The 18,758-nt window shown below is 43.1% G+C and overlaps 1 protein-coding gene across 3 annotated transcripts in view; it reads right to left on the bottom strand.

Moving 5' to 3' along the window:
* LOC118361769 (sodium channel protein type 4 subunit alpha-like) overlaps positions 1-18,758 on the bottom strand; it is a 202,105-nt gene that overhangs the window by 147,684 nt on the left and 35,663 nt on the right. For 2 of the 3 annotated variants that reach the window (XM_052483775.1, XM_052483776.1), the window contains exons 1-3: positions 5,979-6,063; positions 4,215-4,343; positions 1,856-1,947 (exon numbers count right to left, since the gene is read on the bottom strand). In XM_052483775.1, coding sequence (XP_052339735.1) covers positions 1,856-1,947; positions 4,215-4,343; positions 5,979-6,049 — 292 coding nt within the window. In that variant the 5' untranslated portion in view covers positions 6,050-6,063. Of the gene's footprint in view, positions 1-1,497; positions 1,590-1,855; positions 1,948-4,214; positions 4,344-5,978; positions 6,069-11,591; positions 11,711-18,758 lie in introns of those variants that run through there. The other variant, XM_052483777.1, reaches the window with a different exon arrangement.

Below are 18,758 nucleotides of genomic sequence, written 5' to 3'. Positions count from 1 at the left end.
TTCCACTCTGGCATTTAGAGCAGACGGCGTGGGCCAAAGGAGGTCAGCCGTGAAGAGCCTGACGCACCATGTCTCTGAAGAGCACCAGACAACAGGAAGTAGTGGTGGAATACCTGGGCCATGACTGATGTAAGTTAGCCCTTTCAGAGTAGATACTGGGTACCTATGGTACTAACAATCCCTATGTGACCTAACCAGGAAAAACTCCAGGCCCTAGAGTAAAAAGTAGGGTTGAGGGTTTTTCCCTGGTCAGGTCAAGTGGACATGTTATGTACTGTAGGATTACAGATGTCGGATCTTAATTTGGCCAGTATATCACAGCAGGAAAATAATCCTGCAGCAACAGAAAATGTGAATTATTGTTTGGATTATAAAGAATGACATTTTTTGTAGGGGTAGATATATTTTATATTAGATAAAATCAATTCAGACATTTTAAAGTGGAAATTACAAACTTTAGAAGTATTTATAGACCATGAATACACTACAAGTTTGCGTTTCGTGCTGTGCATGACATTTCCTCCAACAACAAGGTGATCAAATTAAGATCCTAAATCATATAGGATCCTGCTCAGAAATATACTGCACTATATGTTCCTAAGGGTACTGTACAGCTATTTCATCCAAACACGATTTAGTCCTACTTGATTAGAGATCCGTTCTGAATGGGGAGCGTCTGTTGTGAATTGAGATATTATTACCATATGAAGTGGTATTTGACTATACCCATGCATGTTTGATGTTAAACACTAAGGGTGAATGAGACCTGTTGAGTTTAACCTTTATTTAACTAGGAAAGTCAGTTAATTAAGAACAAAATAGTATTTACAATGACAGCCTACCAGGGAAGAGTGAGTGTGTGGACCTGCCTTGTTCAGGGGCAGAACGACAGATTTTTATCTTGTCAGCTCGGGGATTTGATCCAGCAACCTTTTGGTTCCTAGCCCAACGCTCTAACCACTCGGTTACCTGCCACCCCAAAGGTAACATGATCTTTGGGCTTCAGGCCAGATGTCATGCTGAAACTTTATCCATGGACTACATTCACTTTGTTGATGTCTATAGCATAGTGTTTGCATATAGCAGGTGAACGCAAGCGTGGGTGCATGGCCACTAGATTTTTTACATGTATTTTATTTTACATTTTTAATAAATGACTGACATACAAACTTAACATCTTAATAGAAAACAAACTATAGGCAAACATATTCTATAGAGTACCTAAAAATGTGAGAATCCTCCATTTTGAATCAGAGGTTGCCCAACCCAAAGGTCTCATTTCCTACACCTCTGGCATTTCCACTCACTGGTTTTTTAATCACAGAAACAAAAATGAAATGACAAGGGACTCTGTTCCAATACCCACACTAGCAGGCCACTTTGAATGCATTGCTTCATCCTAAGTAGTGTGCTAATAAGGACGTATTGGAACGTAGCCGGGGGGTTTAGTTCTTCCAGCGGTGGGTGGTGTCTTAGTGTTTGAAACTCCCTTCTCACCTGGGATGACTGAGATAGTTTTCAGTGCTCGTAGGACTCTGAATGTCCGTAATGCTGAGACATTGCCCAGGTCCACAAATTCAGTAACATATCTGCAATAAGCGAAAGTCAAGCAGACACAATGACAAAGCACCAACGACAGGCAAAACACAACAGGTGAAGGGCCAGGATTGGAGGAGAGAAAAGAGGGGGGAAGGTGGCTAGAGGTCAAGGGTCATAGAGAGTGGCTTTGGATTGGAGAGAGGAGGAAGAGGGGGGAGGAGCTTGTACAGAATAGTAACAGTACGTGGACTGGACAATAGAAGATGCAACCCATTTTTTCGGTAACACTGCAGCAGCAGGGGAGACTCCCTCTTACCTGGGATTACCGAAATAGTTTTCAATGCTCTGAGGACCCTGAATGTTCGAAGTGCTTGGAGATTGCCTACTTTAACAGACTCGGTTAGCAACCTGCAGGATCAAATTACAGTTATTTGGTCAAACACAAAAAAGGAAAGATGACTGTAGGCTCAGCACTGCTCACTGTGTCTTAGTGTGTTGTTTCCCTGGAGAACAGGACAGAAACAGATATTTAGAGGGACCCTTTTGACCTTTAAGACTGCTGTTAGTGTATCTCCAAACCAAGAGACAGCTGAGAGTACAGAAAATGTTGGGAAAAACCAGTATGGAGCCAGTCCATGTGCTGCTTATGTGAGTTACAGTATATCAAGTCTTCTGTGCCAAAGTGGTTCCTTTCCCTATTGCATTTCTTATGTGAGTTTCCCAAAAGCTTCATAGCTAACATGGCACGTTATTTCTCTCGGGGACCCAGGCCCAGCCTACTTGTAGAACAGCAAAATGTATCTTCCCCATTTAACACAAACACTCTGAATTAGAGAGGTTGCCTTAATCTACGTCCATGGTGCCCTGGGAGCAGTAGTTATTGGGGGTTAACTGCCTTGCTTAACGGCAGAACCGAAATTCTTTCCACCTTACCGGCTCTGGGATTCAAACCAGCGACCTTACGGTTACTGGCCCAACGCTCTTAACCGCAAGGCTACCTGCCAACCCACAGGGGGATGACATCCCTCCGTTTCCATGGGAACCCACGGGGTTGGGGGTGTGGACATTTATCAGCGTGGTGGGGGGGTTAACCGCTTCTCCGGTCATCAGTCTGAATTTAATAAAGCCAGCAGCGGGAAGGAAGGTAGCCTGTCGCAGAAACTAGCAGGAGGGCTGCGAGGGTCGGTGACTTATGTGTTCCTGTCCTGCTAAAGATCCATCTGACCCCACAGAGGTTTCCAGTTCAAGGACAACTGGCCCTCTGGAAGGAGAGGTAAATAAAACTGTAGAAGCCAAAAGAGAAATCAGCACTTCATCACCGTACGGGGGGATGCATGGGGGGGTTCAAAATTGTTGCCTTAGAAAAAGGTGCTGTGTTTAGACCATCCACAGTAGAAGGTCAGGAGCAAAATACATTATTCAAAAGCAACTTAAGGTGCTTTCTACACCCACACAACCAAAGCAAAATATAACATGGTCATTTAATTTAGGTTGCATTGTACAATTTTGGAAGTAAAAGTTTGTACTGCTACGGTTGGCAAAAAAAAGGATTGAAGAGGATTGAAGTATAATATACCTCTATTACAGTAATGCAAATGTCACAGTCAAATTTTTAGGAAAATATAATTGTTTTATAATCATAAAGAGAAGCTCTCAATATTGAGCTCAAATATTAATTGAAGCTTCAGAGTTGAGGATCATTCCTCTTATCTGAGTCGTATAGCACTTTGTCAACTCAAATTAATCTCCAATTGGATCAGTAACTAATCCCGATGTTAGTGATTTTCAGTTAATCATTAAGTAACATGGATGCATCAAAAAGATGTATCAACTTAAAACAACCAAGTTGTTTTCATAGAACTGTAGTTTCCTCCAATATTGAAGAACAAGAGGAAGTAAGAACAGCATCCACAAACTTTTACTTCCAGTGACATTTTCCGGTGGAATGTAAAGGGACTTGACACAGGAGTATAGAGGAGAGATAGACGGAAGTCAGAATATAACAGATATCATATATATAATATCATACAATACTCTAATACACTCTTCACACTATTGGGCAAACCCAAACCATACTCTGCTGGCTCAGATGTTTTACTTTCACGTTTTTCATTCCAATTACAACGGTTCCAACAACTGTTACAACATTGTGGATGCATAACCAGGCCAGCACAGTACAGCTTGGCTCGGCTCAGTTCGACTCAGCTCAATAGTGTGAAAAGAGTATTACAGAAGGAATAAAATGGCTTCTATTGCTTTGAGAGTTCAGGTTAGAAGGAATGAGAGGACAGGTTAGAGGGAAGGAGAGGACAGGTTAGAAGGAATGAGAGGACAGGTTAGAGGGAAGGAGAGGACAGGTTAGATGGAAGGAGAGGACAGGTTAGAGGGAAAAAGAGGACAGGTTAGAGGGAAGGAAAGGACAGGTTAGAAGGAAGGAGAGGACAGGTTAGAGGGAAGGAGAGGACAGGTTAGAAGGAAGGAGAGGACAGGTTAGAAGGAAGGAGGGGACAGGTTAGAGGGAAGGAGAGGACAGGTTAGAAGGAAGGAGAGGCCAGGTGAAAGGGAAGGAGAGGACAGGTTAAAAGGAAAGAGAGGGCAGGTTAGAAGGAAGGTTTAGGGTCACACAGTAACAGGATAAATACAGGGAGGTCTACTGTAACAAGAGAGATACTTACGCCATGACAATCACACTGAAATCCAGCCAGTTCCAAGGGTCCCGCAGGAAGGTAAATGGCCCCACACAGAATCCCCTTGCCAGAATCTTTATCAACGATTCAAACGTGTAAATGCCAGTGAAAGTGTACCTGGGTGGGTGTATGGGGTAAGGGAAGGGGAGAACAAAAGGTCAAAACATTAGCAAGCAATGGCATAAGCTAGGGTGAGGGACAACCCTCCCCCTTCTTCCTTCACATGGTTGCCCCAACTCCAAGTGCAGTTCTAATAAAATAAAATGTAAAAAAAAGAAAGAAACCAAGAAGGAAAGGGACAGAGAGGTAAACATGTAGCAGATTTAGGGAGACAGAGACACAGGACAGAAAGAATGAGAAGCGCATGGACAGTACAGCACTTGTCAGTCCAGAGGGAATGAGACAGACAGCAAGCTCTTTGATAGCAGTGCTCCTTGATGAGTTAGGCAGGTCATCAAGACAAGAATATGCATTAAAATCCAGGATGTCACTGTAATGTATTGGTTTGGCTCAAACTGACGGGAATCATTGAACTGTACTTTACATTGACAGTATATATCAGTCCAAGTCAATACATTAGTCACTTAATTGTAACATCGAATAAATGAAAGAGCGTGAGAGAGAGACACTCTTCAGAGTCAAAGGACACTGGGATGAAGGATGCAGCATTCGGTGGAAATGCACAGCCATATTCCTTTTAGTTTTTGTCATAGCTACTGACTCAGTTCTTCCTGTAAGGTTAATGGTTAACAAAGGAGACTGTGACTGGCTCGGAGTCATTTCATGCTACAGATTTTTCCAATGAGCCCCTTTTTGAGTGAGAATATAAACAGCCTGATTTGTAGTGTGTTGTTGACAGTGTAGATTCCATTTTCTAAAAGGCTGCCTTCATTAAAGGTAAACTTGGCAGGCTGACTCTGACTTAAAACAGGGTGGTTGCTTTTCATAACAGGACTACACTACACTGGTTACATGTCGGTGGGTCAAATACACCCTGTCCATATGACAGATGCCTCTGCCTAACAGCAAATCCATAGTGTGGGATGGACTTATACTCTGAATGATTGAGAATAGAGAAGAGAGAGAGAGACATTACAAATAGATAGACACATAGCCTGCCAGCCAGCCAGCCAGCCAGACATATAGATAGATAGATAGATAGATAGATAGATAGATAGATAGATAGATAGATAGATAGATAGATAGATAGATAGATAGATAGATAGATAGATAGATAGATAGATAGATAGATAGATAGATAGATAGATAGATAGATAGATAGATAGATAGATAGATAGATAGATAGATAGATAGATAGATTTTACCCACGTCCAACTCTACTGATCCCATTTCTATAAAACTACATCTGAATGATCATTACCATTTCATCATTGATTTTGCTTTCAGTTGTTTGTTTATCGTAGTGGTTGGAATATGAATCCCTTTAATGAAAATTTAAGAAGGCATAAACGGTATGTGTCACCCATGGTTGTTCATTCCGATGCAGCATAGCAAGAGTGCAATTAGCAAATTAGCTGGGTACACTAAAATCATGAACTTACTTGCTAATTGTGGTTGGCAAGGCAACAAACACCTGGCAAAGCGTTACATAAGGACACATAGGGCACAGAGGGTCAATACAGTCAAAGAGGTTTGAGGGAACAGAAAAGAAAGAACACAAGAGAGAATTCACAGAAGAAGCTAGCGTCAATGCTGAGAGACAGAGAAGATGGGAGGACAAGGCATACTTACTCTACATACTTGGCCCAATACTCTGGTTCCGACATGGCCATGAAGCAACAGTTGGTCAAAATAGTGCACATTATGAACAGACTGAATAACGTGCACGTGGTTAAGGAAAATGGTGATTCAATAACAACATATACATACATCACAACACTAGTATTCTGAATATAAAGACATAATGATTATGCCCATGTGCCCCATTTAGGTTTGGTTTGACTGCTGTCATTATCACCGTCATTGAGCAGAGTAAAGAGAACACAATAAAATTGCCAACACGTTATGGGAAAGGGAAAGGGGGGTAACTAGTCAGTTGTACAACTAAATGCCTTCAACTGAAATGTCTTCTGCATTTAACCCTACCCCTCTGAATCAGAGAGGGGCGGAGGGCTGCCTTAATCGACATCCACGTCTTCGGTGCCTGGGGAACGTTGGGTTAACTGACTTGCTCAGAGGAAGAACAACATATTTTTACCTTGTCAGTTTGGAGATTCAATAAAGCAACCATTCGGTTACTGGCCCAACGCTCCTACCCGCCTACCCTGCTACCCACCATGTGTTTTAAAGCTATAATAACCCCAGTAACAACATTGTTGTTAAATACAATTTCAGTGTTGTAGTTGAATTTTTTATTTAAAAATAAATAAATATCACATTTACAGAAGTATTCAGACCGTTTACTCAGTACTTTGTTGAAGCACTTTTGGCAGCGATTACAGCCTCGAGTCTCCTTGGGAATGTTGCCACAAGCTTGGCACACCTGCATTTGGGGAGTTTCTCCCATTCTTCTCTGCAGATCCTCTCAAGATCTGTCAGGTCAGATGGGGAGCGTTGCTGCACAGGTATTTTCAGGTCTCTCCGGAGATGTTCAACCAGGTTCAAGTCCAGGCTCTGGCTGGGCCACTCAAGGACATTCAGAGACTTGTCCCGAAGCCACTCGTGCATTGTCTTGTTTATGTGCTTAGGGTTGTTGTCCTGATGTAACGCTTTGCCAGGTGTTTGTCCTGTCCCCCAGTCTGAGGACCTGAGCGCTATGGGGCAGGTTTTCATCAAGGATCTCTCTGTACTTTAATCTATTCATCTTTCCCTTGATACTGGCTAGTCTCCCAGTCTCTCCCGCTGAAAAACATCCCAACAGGATGATGCTGCCACCACCATGCTTCACCGTAGGAATGATGCCAGTATTCCTCCAGAAGTGACGCTTGGCATTCAGGCCAAAGTGTTAAATCCTGGTTTCATCAGACCAGATAATTTTGTTTCTCATGGTCTAAGAGTCCTTTAGGTGCTTTTTGGCAAACTCCAAACGGGCTGTCATGTTCCTTTTCCTGAGGAGTGGCTTCCGGCCACTCTACCATAAAAGCCTGATTGGAAAGTCCTCCCATCTCCACAGAGGAACTCTGGAGCTCTGTTAGAGTGACTATCGGGTTCTTGGTCACCTCCCTGACCAAGGCCTTTCTCCTCCGATTGCTCAGTTTGGCCGGGTGGCCAGCTCTAGGAAGAGTCTTGGTGGTTCCAAACTTCTTCCATTTAATAATGATGGAGGCCACTGTGTTCTTGGGGACCTTCAATGCTGCAGATATTTGGTACCCTTCCCCAGATCTAGAACCAGGTATGGCCGGGGTAGGCCGTCATTGCACATAAGAATTTGTTATTAACTGACTTGCCTAGCTAAATAAAGGTTAAATAAACTATTAAATAAATAAATAAAAAGATCTGTGCCTCAACACATTAATGTCTTGGAGCTCTACGGACAATTCCTTCAACCTCATGGCTTGGTTTCTGCTCTGACATGCACTGTCAATTGTGGGACATTATATAGACAGGTGTGTGCCTTTCCAAATCATGTCTCATTGAATTTACCACAGGTGGAATCCAATCAAGTTGTAGAAACATCTCAAGGATGATCAATGGAATCAGAATGCACCTGAACTCAATTTTGAGTCTCATGGCAAAATATTTTTATGTTTGAATACATTAGCAAAAATGTCTAAAAATGTGTTTTCACTTTGTCGTTATGGGGGTTGTGTGTAGAGTGATGAGGAAAACAGATAATTTTATAAATTTTAGAATAAGGCTGTAATGTAACAAAATGTGGAAAAAGTCAAGGGGTCTGAATACTTTCTGAATGCACTGGATGCGTTCTACAATATGTATGTTAAGTTATATCATCCAATGTGTATACTATTGTAAGACTGGGTAAGATGAATGATACTATACGTCCTCTAATTCGTATGATATTGTTTAGCCGCTATTCCACTTATAATGTAACCTAAAGTAACGTAATACTGTACATCAATGGATGTACATCAATGGAGGGGAACAGAGGGCGAAAGCTAATTGACGCCAACGATTATACCTCAGCTGTTGGTTAGCCCTGGCCACCATGGTGCTAATAGAATTATCATCCCACTCCCACCTCCCTTCTCATTTCATAGGCAAGATTAGATCATCTGCTGTGCTGTGTGGAGAGTGGTAAGAGGAACCCAAACCGCTTATTTAAAAACATATTAAATATGCAACTTAAACTCACCCAGTGAGGTGGAATTGAGAAGGTGTTTACGGAAACTATGTGGCTTGAAAGTTGATTTCCTGTCCCAAATGTTCTATTTAGCCTATATTTTTGGATGCTGATTGGTTGATATGTCTATCAAACTTTTCTTGATAGAATAAATTGTCCCTCATTTGCATTAATAGTTGGAATTGGCTTGTTCTAGGCTACGCCAAAAGCAATGGGCTATTCGTATGGGAGAACTTTCTGCAAACTTATTGTTTCTTGTATTCATACACTCTTATAAAAAAGGGTTCCAAAAGGGTTCTTCGGCTATCCCCATAGGAGAACCCTTTTTGGTGTCAGGGAGAACCCTTTTGGGTTCCATGTAGAGCCCTCTGTGGAAAGGGTCCTACTTGGTATGTGAAAGGGTTCTATCTGGAACCAAAAAGGGTTCTTCAAAGGGTTATCCTATGGGGACAGCCGAAGAACCACTTTAGGTTCTAGATAGAACCTTTTTTCTATGAGTGCAGATGGTTCAGAAACACCCTCAGGTGATGAATAACTTTGACTGAGACCTGAAGATTCCTCATGCTAAGGCTTCAGCTCAGAGGGCTAGCCACAGGCGACCCAGGTTTAGAACCCCTGGTTAGTTACACAATCAAATGACCTACTGACAAAACAGAAGTGTCAAAATAATGGCTGCCGTGTCATAAGTCCTTTTGCCTGAGGAAGCACTGCATTACTATGAAGTACCTCTCTCATCCCGACAGCTCGTTTCAATTCCCACACTCACAGACAGCACTTTACTCAAATGAGTCACCATAACGATAAGCACCCTGGCTCTACAGAGGATTCCAGAGCTCCCACACTATTAATGAGAAAGTCAATTTCAGCATTATGTACAAATCAGACTGCTGCCAAAAAGCTGCTAAGGCCTGGAATCCCAGGGTTTGTTTATAAACCGCTAGAGTAATGTACACAGGCGTTTTCTTACGCGCTAACAGGCCTGTCAAACTGCCAGTCGTCAAAGTATATCTTGGCGGCAGCTTTTGCCTCAATTATCATCCCTTTATGAAATGCTTACTTAGGTTTTCCCCCGCTTTAAGGTCTCATACGGCTTAATCTACAGACTATATTCTATCTTCTCTCTTTGATGACTTCACTCACAGCTTTGTAGTGCTGTACCCTTTAAAGTAGTTCTGGCTACGACTTCATTGATCTCTAGTTAATAATCAAACATGTACCCTAATACCTTATGACCTTTGTCACTGCACAGTGCTTGACTTCAACTGAACTGGGTGCCGGTACTCATTTTGGGTGCCGTGACTGCTTATATTTCGGTGCAGGAGCGCCACAATACTTTTAATATTCTATAAGAGGAACAAGCAGTTGAACATTTGAAGTGCTGGTACTCAGTTCCAGTGTGAGCTCCTGCCCAAGTCAAGCATTGTCACTACAGTAAAATTCCATATGGGCTTTCCCAATCCTCTGAGAAAGAAGCTGGTGTTGTTAGCTTGTAATATACAGCATCACTTGACTTAGCTTACAGTAACCATTCAGTCTATTACATAACCTACCATTAACCATCCAGCCTATTACATAACCTACCATTAACCATCCAGCCTATTACATAACCTACCATTAACCATCCAGTCTATTACATAACCTACCAGTAGCCATCCAGCCTATTACATAACCTACCATTAACCATCCAGCCTATTACATAACCTACCATTAACCATCCAGTCTATTACATAACCTACCATTAACCATCCAGCCTCTTACATAACCTACCATTAACCATCCAGCCTATTACATAACCTACCATTAACCATCCAGTCTATTACATAACCTACCAGTAGCCATCCAGCCTATTACATAACCTACCATTAACCATCCAGTCTATTACATAACCTACCATTAACCATCCAGCCTATTACATAACCTACCAGTAGCCATCCAGCCTATTACATAACCTACCATTAACCATCCAGTCTATTACATAACCTACCATTAACCATCCAGCCTATTACATAACCTACCAGTAGCCATCCAGTCTATTACATAACCTACCATTAACCATCCAGCCTATTACATAACCTACCATTAACCATCCAGTCTATTACATAACCTACCAGTAGCCATCCAGCCTATTACATAACCTACCATTAACCATCCAGTCTATTACATGACCTACCATTAACCATCCAGCCTATTACATAACCTACCAGTAGCCATCCAGCCTATTACATAACCTACCATTAACCATCCAGTCTATTACATAACCTACCATTAACCATCCAGCCTATTACATAACCTACCAGTAGCCATCCAGTCTATTACATAACCTACCATTAACCATCCAGTCTATTACATAACCTACCATTAACCATCCAGCCTATTACATAACCTACCAGTAGCCATCCAGTCTATTACATAACCTACCATTAACCATCCAGTCTATTACATAACCTACCATTAACCATCCAGCCTATTACATAACCTACCAGTAGCCATCCAGTCTATTACATAACCTACCAGTAACCATGCAGTCTGATCACTCTTTTGTTGCTGAGAATTTTCCTGCACTGCAGAAAATGCTAACTTGTAGTGTATTTGAAGTTTAAAAAGGCTTCTAAAGTTTGTAATTTCCATTTAAACATGTCAGACTTACGTGCAATGAGTTCATTGCACATAAGGTAAGGGACAATTCTGTGTTGAGATACTCAAATATTCTGATTTCAGAGTATAAGTCTAGTCCTGTTTAGAATCCTCTCAATCATTGAATGCGTAATAAAACAATACACTACAAACTAATAGTGGGACTGATGCTCCCTCTGTTTACTGACGGTGAGACAGCAGGCAACACCAATGGCTCAAATCTGAGCAGCTCAACACCCTTCCCAGTCCCTATTTCCCCGATCAGTACACAAGGTCAACATAATTACAACGAGAATGACATGACAATCTATCTAGACAAACGGAGCTAGAGTAGGCTCTTACAGGCTATCCCAAGGCTTTTTCTTCCCTCCCAAATGTTAAATCTCTGCTCATTGATTTTCATTTTGAAACCCACCTCCTAAAACAGACAAGAGTTGGTGGAATTTTGAGTGTTCCACCAGAAAGGATATGAGTGTACTAAAACCTTTATTGATGCTCTTCTAACAGGATGAAAGGGGCTAAAAATATAGAGTGCAGATGTGGCACTAAATCGGAAGATGGCCTTCCCTTTGTTCAGTACTATAAAAGTCTGTGGAGAAACAGAAAGTGAGATAGGCAGAGAGGGGGGGGGTGATAGAAAGGGACAAGGGACAGAGAGATGCGTCATGGTTAAGGACAACATGGCATGGCAATAAACATGTACAATAAACTTGCAGTGACACCAACCACACACACACACACACACACACACACACACACACACACACACACACACACACACACACACACACACACACACACACACACACACACACACACACACACACACTCTCTCACATCTACACACACTCACATCTACACACACACACACTCACACACACACACACACACACACACACACACACACACACACACACACACACACACACACACACACACACACACACACACACACACACACACACACACACACACACACACACACACACACACTCACACACACACACACACACAGGCACAAAAAAAAACATTGATTACGTGGCATAACGAGCAAGATGCTGCTAAAAAAAAGCAGGCCTATAGAACTCTTAAGGGAGTCTCCTCATAGGAGATACAACACAACACAGAGATGAGGGGGAATGATAACAGCCAAACTAGAATGTGCTGGAACTCCCATGTCCTCTATCACACGTTGCTCTCTGTTTAAAGGGACATTACACTCAAAGTGTGTCAGATGTTTTCAGACCTCAAATGTAGTCTAATGTGAAGATGAGTCCACATCCCAAGCCATACGTTGTGTCGATCCAGCAATACGCCTCAACCACAAATGGATGTAAAACGTAAATACCAAACTTTTGAAATGATATGGTGCTTATCTTTTCAATGCATTTTGGAATGTAGCTAGTTGAATCTACGAAACAGATGGCCTGGAACGTGGACTAATCTCAACAGAAGACCACTTCGGTATGAACATATTTGACAGATGCTGATTTTGAAGTATAATGTCCATTTCAAATTCAAGCAGGTCTGTTCACATGTCTGTTCAGGGTAGTTGAGAAAGTGTGAGGACATTACAGTGGCTGTAGTCACATCACTGGAGTGGAACATACTGTGAAGCAGTGTTAACGTTCCTCTATTATCCAGAGATACCGAGACCAATAAAGCTAACCCACCCTATACCACACGGTTGCACAACAAAGAAGTCTGAATGTCTATCTACTCTCTCACTTTCAACTCGTGTAAAACCTATTGGATCATCAGATAGCGAGCCCTACACCGTTTAAGATAAATGATGACAGGTTGGTTTTGTTTACACTGGAGATGTGCACCTGGGCAGATTTGGGGACCTGAGGAGGGAGGGGAGAGAGAGTGAGAGAGTGAAAGAGAGAAAAAGAGAGGGAATGAGAGATGGGGGAGAGAGAGAGAGAGAGAGAGAGAGAGAGAGAGAGAGAGAGAGAGAGAGAGAGAGAGAGAGAGAGAGAGAGAGAGAGAGAGAGAGAGGCATAGACAATGAGGAAGTGAGAGCGTTATAGAGAAATTGAGAAATTGAGGAACCACAACTGTATCCAGCTGACCAGTCCACTGTCCCCAGGACAACAACCTGTCCTCAGGAGAAATAGCTTTTCACACACCCCTAAGCCTCTTTCTGGGTCCTGGGCAAACCAGCCAAAGCTACTGACTGATGAATTTTGAAAGAGTACATTTGAAACTAAGCATCATGAAAACCGTAGCTTACTCTAGTCCCTGTTCTTTTCACATACTGTAACGGTATCATTTACACTCCCTGGGCAGCTGATTCAATCAAATCATAAAGTATTTTCTCAACTGCTACACACTGAAATCACAACTCATGCCACAGCAACTACAGCCATAGCTGTCAGTTCAATTAGATTTATCCACCAGCTTAAAAGCCTAAAATTCACATCCTGGAATGCATATTTAGTCTTACAGGAACCCCAGGGTTGCACATTTTTGTTCCAGCCCAACACTATCACACCTGATGCAACTGATCAAGGTGCTTGACGATAAGTCGAGTAAAGTTCACTCAGGACGTGCTAGTGCTGGGCTGGAACACAAATGTGCCACTCTGGGGGGGTTTACTTTAATACGTACTAAATAGCACATATGTCAGAGGAGTTTCTAAGGGTTTTTGCTCCTCCCTTGTACTTCATTGATGAATTAAGGTCACTAATAAGTAAGGACCTGCTTCGCCTGGTTGTCTAGGGTTTAATTGAAATTAAAAAACAAAAACCAGCCAACACTAGGCCCTCCATGGAACAGGTTTGACACCACTTCCTTTAAAGAATCACCCTCTACACCAGGTCTGCTCAACGCAGGACTTGGAGTGCCGAAACACTTCAGATTATTGTTTCTACCTGGTAGTAAATTGCACTCACCTGGTGTCTCAGGTCTGAATTAGTCCCTGATTAGAAGGAGAGGATGAAAAACAGAAGTGTTTCGGCCCACCAGTACCGACATTCAACAGCCCTACTCAACACGGTGAGAGGGGCATGATCCCATTTCAAAGCAGAACTTTAAACACTTATTAGGGAAGAAGGAGTGTGAGGGAAACGGATAGAGCTAGCGGTAAAAGAAGAAGAAGGAGTGTGAGGGAAACAGACAGAGCTAGCGGTAAAAGAAGAAGGAGTGTGAGGGAAACAGACAGAGCTAGCAGTTGAAGGAGTGTGAGGGAAACAGACAGAGCTAGCGGTAAAAGAAGGAGTGTGAGGGAAACAGACAGAGCAAGCGATAGAAGAAGAAGGAGTGTGAGGGAAACAGACAGAGCTAGCAGTAGAAGAATAAGGAGTGTGAGGGAAACAGACAGAGCTAGTGGAAGAAGAAGACGAAAGAGTGTGAGGGAAACAGACACGAGCGGTAGAATAAGAAGGAGTGTGAAGGAAACAGACAGAGCTAGCAGAAGAAGAAGAAGGAGTGTGAGGAAAACAGACAGAGCTAGCGGTAGAAGAAGAAGGAATGTGAAGGAAACAGACAGAGCTAGCAGTAGAATAATAATTAGTGTGAGGGAAACAGATAGAACTAGCGGTAGAAGAATAAGGAGTGTGAAGGAAACAGACCGAGCTATTGGGAGGAGAAGAAGATGGAGTGTGACGGAAACAGACAGAGGTAGCAGTAGAAGAAGAAGGAGTGTGAGGGAAACAAAGGGGCTAGCGGTAGAAGAAGAAGAAGGAGTGGAGGGAAACAGACAGAGCTAGCGGTAGAAGAAGAAGAAGAAGTGTGAGAGAAACAGACAGAGCTAGCAGTAGAAGAATAATTAGTGGGAGGGAAACAGACAGAACTAGCAGTAGAAGAAGAAGGGGTGTGAGGAAAACAGACAGAGCTAGCAGTAGAAGAAGAAGAAGAAGAAGAAGAAGAAGAAGAAGAAGAAGAAGAAGAAGAAGAAGAAGAAGAAGAAGAAGAAGAAGAAGGAGTGTGAGGGAAACAGACAGAGCTAGCGGTAGAATAAGGAGTATGAGGGAAACATAGGGGCTAGAGGGAGAAGAAGACAAAAGAGTGTGAGGGAAACAGACAGAGCTAGCAGTAGAAGAAGAAGAAGGAGTGTGAGGGAAACAGACAGAGCTAGCAGCAGAATAAGAAGAAGGGGTGTGAGGGAAACAGAGAAAGCTAGTGGTAGAAGAAAAAGGAGTGTGAGGGAAATAGACAGAGCTAGCGGTAGAAGAAGAAGAAGGAGTGTGAGGGAAACAGACAGAGCTAGCAGTAGAATAAGAAGGAGTGTGAGTGAAACAAAGGGGATAGTGGTAGAATAAGAAGAAGGAGTGTGAGGGAAACAGACAGAGCTAGCAGTAGAAGAATAAGGAGTGTGAAGGAAACAGACCGAGCTATTGGGAGGAGAAGAATATGGAGTGTGAGGGAAACAGACAGAGCTCGCAGTAGAAGAAGAATTAGTGTGAGGGAAACAGACAGAACTAGCGGTAGAAGAATAAGGAGTGTGAAGGAAACAGACCGAGCTATTGGGAGGAGAAGAATATGGAGTGTGAGGGAAACAGACAGAGGTAGCAGTAGAAGAAGAAGGAGTGTGAGGGAAACAAAGTGGCTAGCGGTAGAAGAAGAAGAAGGAGTGTGAGGGAAACAGACAGAGCTAGCAGCAGAATAAGAAGAAGGGGTGTGAGGGAAACAGACAGAGCTAGCAGTAGAATAAGAAGGAGTGTGAGTGAAACAAAGGGGATAGTGGTAGAATAAGAAGAAGGAGTGTGAGGGAAACAGACAGAGCTAGCAGTAGAAGAATAAGGAGTGTGAAGGAAACAGACCGAGCTATTGGGAGGAGAAGAATATGGAGTGTGAGGGAAACAGACAGAGCTCGCAGTAGAAGAAGAATTAGTGTGAGGGAAACAGACAGAACTAGCGGTAGAAGAATAAGGAGTGTGAAGGAAACAGACCGAGCTATTGGGAGGAGAAGAATATGGAGTGTGAGGGAAACAGACAGAGGTAGCAGTAGAAGAAGAAGGAGTGTGAGGGAAACAAAGGGGCTAGCGGTAGAAGAAGAAGAAGGAGTGGAGGGAAACAGACAGAACTAGCAGTAGAAGAAGAAGCGGTGTGAGGGAAACAGACAGAGCAGGCAGAAGAAGAAGAAGAAGAAGGAGTGTGAGGGAAACAGACAGAGCTAGCGGTAGAAGAAGAAGGAGTGTGAAGGAAACAGACAGAGATAGCAGAAGAAGAAGAAGGAGTGTGAGGGAAACAGACAGAGGTAGTGGTAGAAGAAGACGAAAGAGTGTGAGGGAAACAGACAGTGCTAGCGGTAGATGAAGAAGAAGAAGAAGTGTGAGGGAAACAGACAGAGCTAGCAGTAGAATAATAATTAGTGTGAGGGAAACAGACATAACTAGCGGTAGAAGAAGAAGAAGAAGAAGTGTGAGGGAAACAGACAGAGCTAGCAGTAGAAGAAGAAGGAGGAGTGTGAGGGAAACAGACAGAGCTAGCAGCAGAATAAGAAGGAGTGTGAGGGAAACAGAGAAAGCTAGTGGTAGAAGAAAAAGGAGTGTGAGGGAAACATAGGGGCTAGTGGGAGAAGAAGACAAAAGAGTGTGAGGGAAACAGACAGAGCTAGCAGTAGAAGAAGAAGAAGGAGTGTGAGGGAAACAGACAGAGCTAGCAGCAGAATAAGAAGGAGTGTGAGGGAAACAGAGAAAGCTAGTGGTAGAAGAAAAAGGAGTGTGAGGGAAATAGACAGAGCTAGCGGTTGAAGAAGAAGAAGGAGTGTGAGGGAAACAGACAGAGCTAGCAGTAGAAGAAGAAGGAGTGTGAGTGAAACAAAGGGGATAGTGGTAGAATAAGAAGAAGGAGTGTGAGGGAAACAGACAGAGCTAGCAGTAGAAGAAGAAGGAGTGTGAGGGAAACAGACAGAGCTCGCAGTAGAAGAATAATTAGTGTGAGGGAAACAGACAGAACTAGCGGTTGAAGAAGAAGAAGGAGTGTGAGGGAAACAGACAGAGCTCGCAGTAGAAGAATAATTAGTGTGAGGGAAACAGACAGAACTAGCGGTAGAAGAATAAGGAGTGTGAAGGAAACTGACCGAGCTATTGGGAGGAGAAGAATATGGAGTGTGAGGGAAACAGACAGAGGTAGCAGTAGAAGAAGAAGGAGTGTGAGGGAAACAAAGGGGCTAGCGGTAGAAGAAGAAGAAGGAGTGGAGGGAAACAGACAGAACTAGCAGTAGAAGAAGAAGCGGTGTGAGGGAAACAGACAGAGCTAGCAGTAGAAGAAGAAGAAGGAGTGTGAGGGAAACAGACAGAGCTCGCAGTAGAAGAATAATTAGTGTGAGGGAAACAGACAGAACTAGCGGTTGAAGAAGAAGAAGGAGTGTGAGGGAAACAAACAGAGCTCGCAGTAGAAGAATAATTAGTGTGAGGGAAACAGACAGAACTAGCGGTAGAAGAATAAGGAGTGTGAAGGAAACTGACCGAGCTATTGGGAGGAGAAGAATATGGAGTGTGAGGGAAACAAAGGGGCTAGCGGTAGAAGAAGAAGAAGAAGGAGTGGAGGGAAACAGACAGAACTAGCAGTAGAAGAAGAAGCGGTGTGAGGGAAACAGACAGAGCAGGCAGAAGAAGAAGAAGAAGGAGTGTGAGGGAAACAGACAGAGCTAGCGGTAGAAGAAGAAGGAGTGTGAAGGAAACAGACAGAGATAGCAGAAGAAGAAAAAGAAGAAGGAGTGTGAGGGAAACAGACAGAGCTAGTGGTAGAAGAAGACGAAAGAGTGTGAGGGAAACAGACAGTGGTAGCGGTAGAAGAAGAAGATGAAGAAGTGTGAGGGAAACAGACAGAGCTAGCAGTAGAATAATAATTAGTGTGAGGGAAACAGACAGAACTAGCGGTAGAAGAAGAAGAAGAAGTGTGAGGGAAACAGACAGAGCTAGCAGTAGAAGAAAAAGAAGGAGTGTGAGGGAAACAGACAGAGCTAGCGGTTGAAGAAGAAGAAGAAGGGGTGTGAGGGAAACAGAGAGAGCTCGCGGTAGAAGAAGAAGGAGTGTGAGTGAAACAGACAGAGCTAGCAGTAGAAGAATAATTAGTGTGAGGGAAACAGACAGAACGAGCGGTAGAAGAATAAGGAGTGTGAAGGAAACAGACCGAGCTAATGGGAGGAGAAGAATAGGGAGTGTGAGGGAAACAGACAGAGGTAGCAGTAGAAGAAGAAGGAGTGTGAGGGAAACAAAGTGGCTAGCGGTAGAAGAAGAAGAAGGAGTGTGAGGGAAACAGACAGAGCTAGCAGCAGAATAAGAAGAAGGGGTGTGAGGGAAACAGACAGAGCTAGCAGTAGAAGAAAAAGGAGGGAAACAGACAGAGTGAAACAAAGGGGATAGTGGTAGAATAAGAAGAAGGAGTGTGAGGGAAACAGACAGAGCTAGCAGTAGAAGAATAAGGAGTGTGAAGGAAACAGACAGAGCTATTGGGAGGAAAAGAATAGCGGAGTGAAGAAGGAAAAACAGACAGAGCTAGCAGTAGAAGAATAATTAGTGTGAGGGAAACAGACAGAACTAGCGGTAGAAGAATAAGGAGTGTGAAGGAAACAGACAGAGCTATTGGGAGGAAGAAGAAGAAGGAGTGTGAGGGAAACAGACAGAGCTAGCAGTAGAAGAAGAAGGAGTGTGAGGGAAACAGAAGAACTAGCAGTAGAAGAAGAA

Source organism: Oncorhynchus keta, chromosome 28 (assembly GCF_023373465.1).
Source record: "Oncorhynchus keta strain PuntledgeMale-10-30-2019 chromosome 28, Oket_V2, whole genome shotgun sequence".
In the NCBI taxonomy this organism is placed as follows: Eukaryota; Metazoa; Chordata; class Actinopteri; order Salmoniformes; family Salmonidae; genus Oncorhynchus; species Oncorhynchus keta.
Note: the sequence above shows the minus strand (reverse complement) of the source record. Positions and strands in the feature narration are given on the sequence as shown.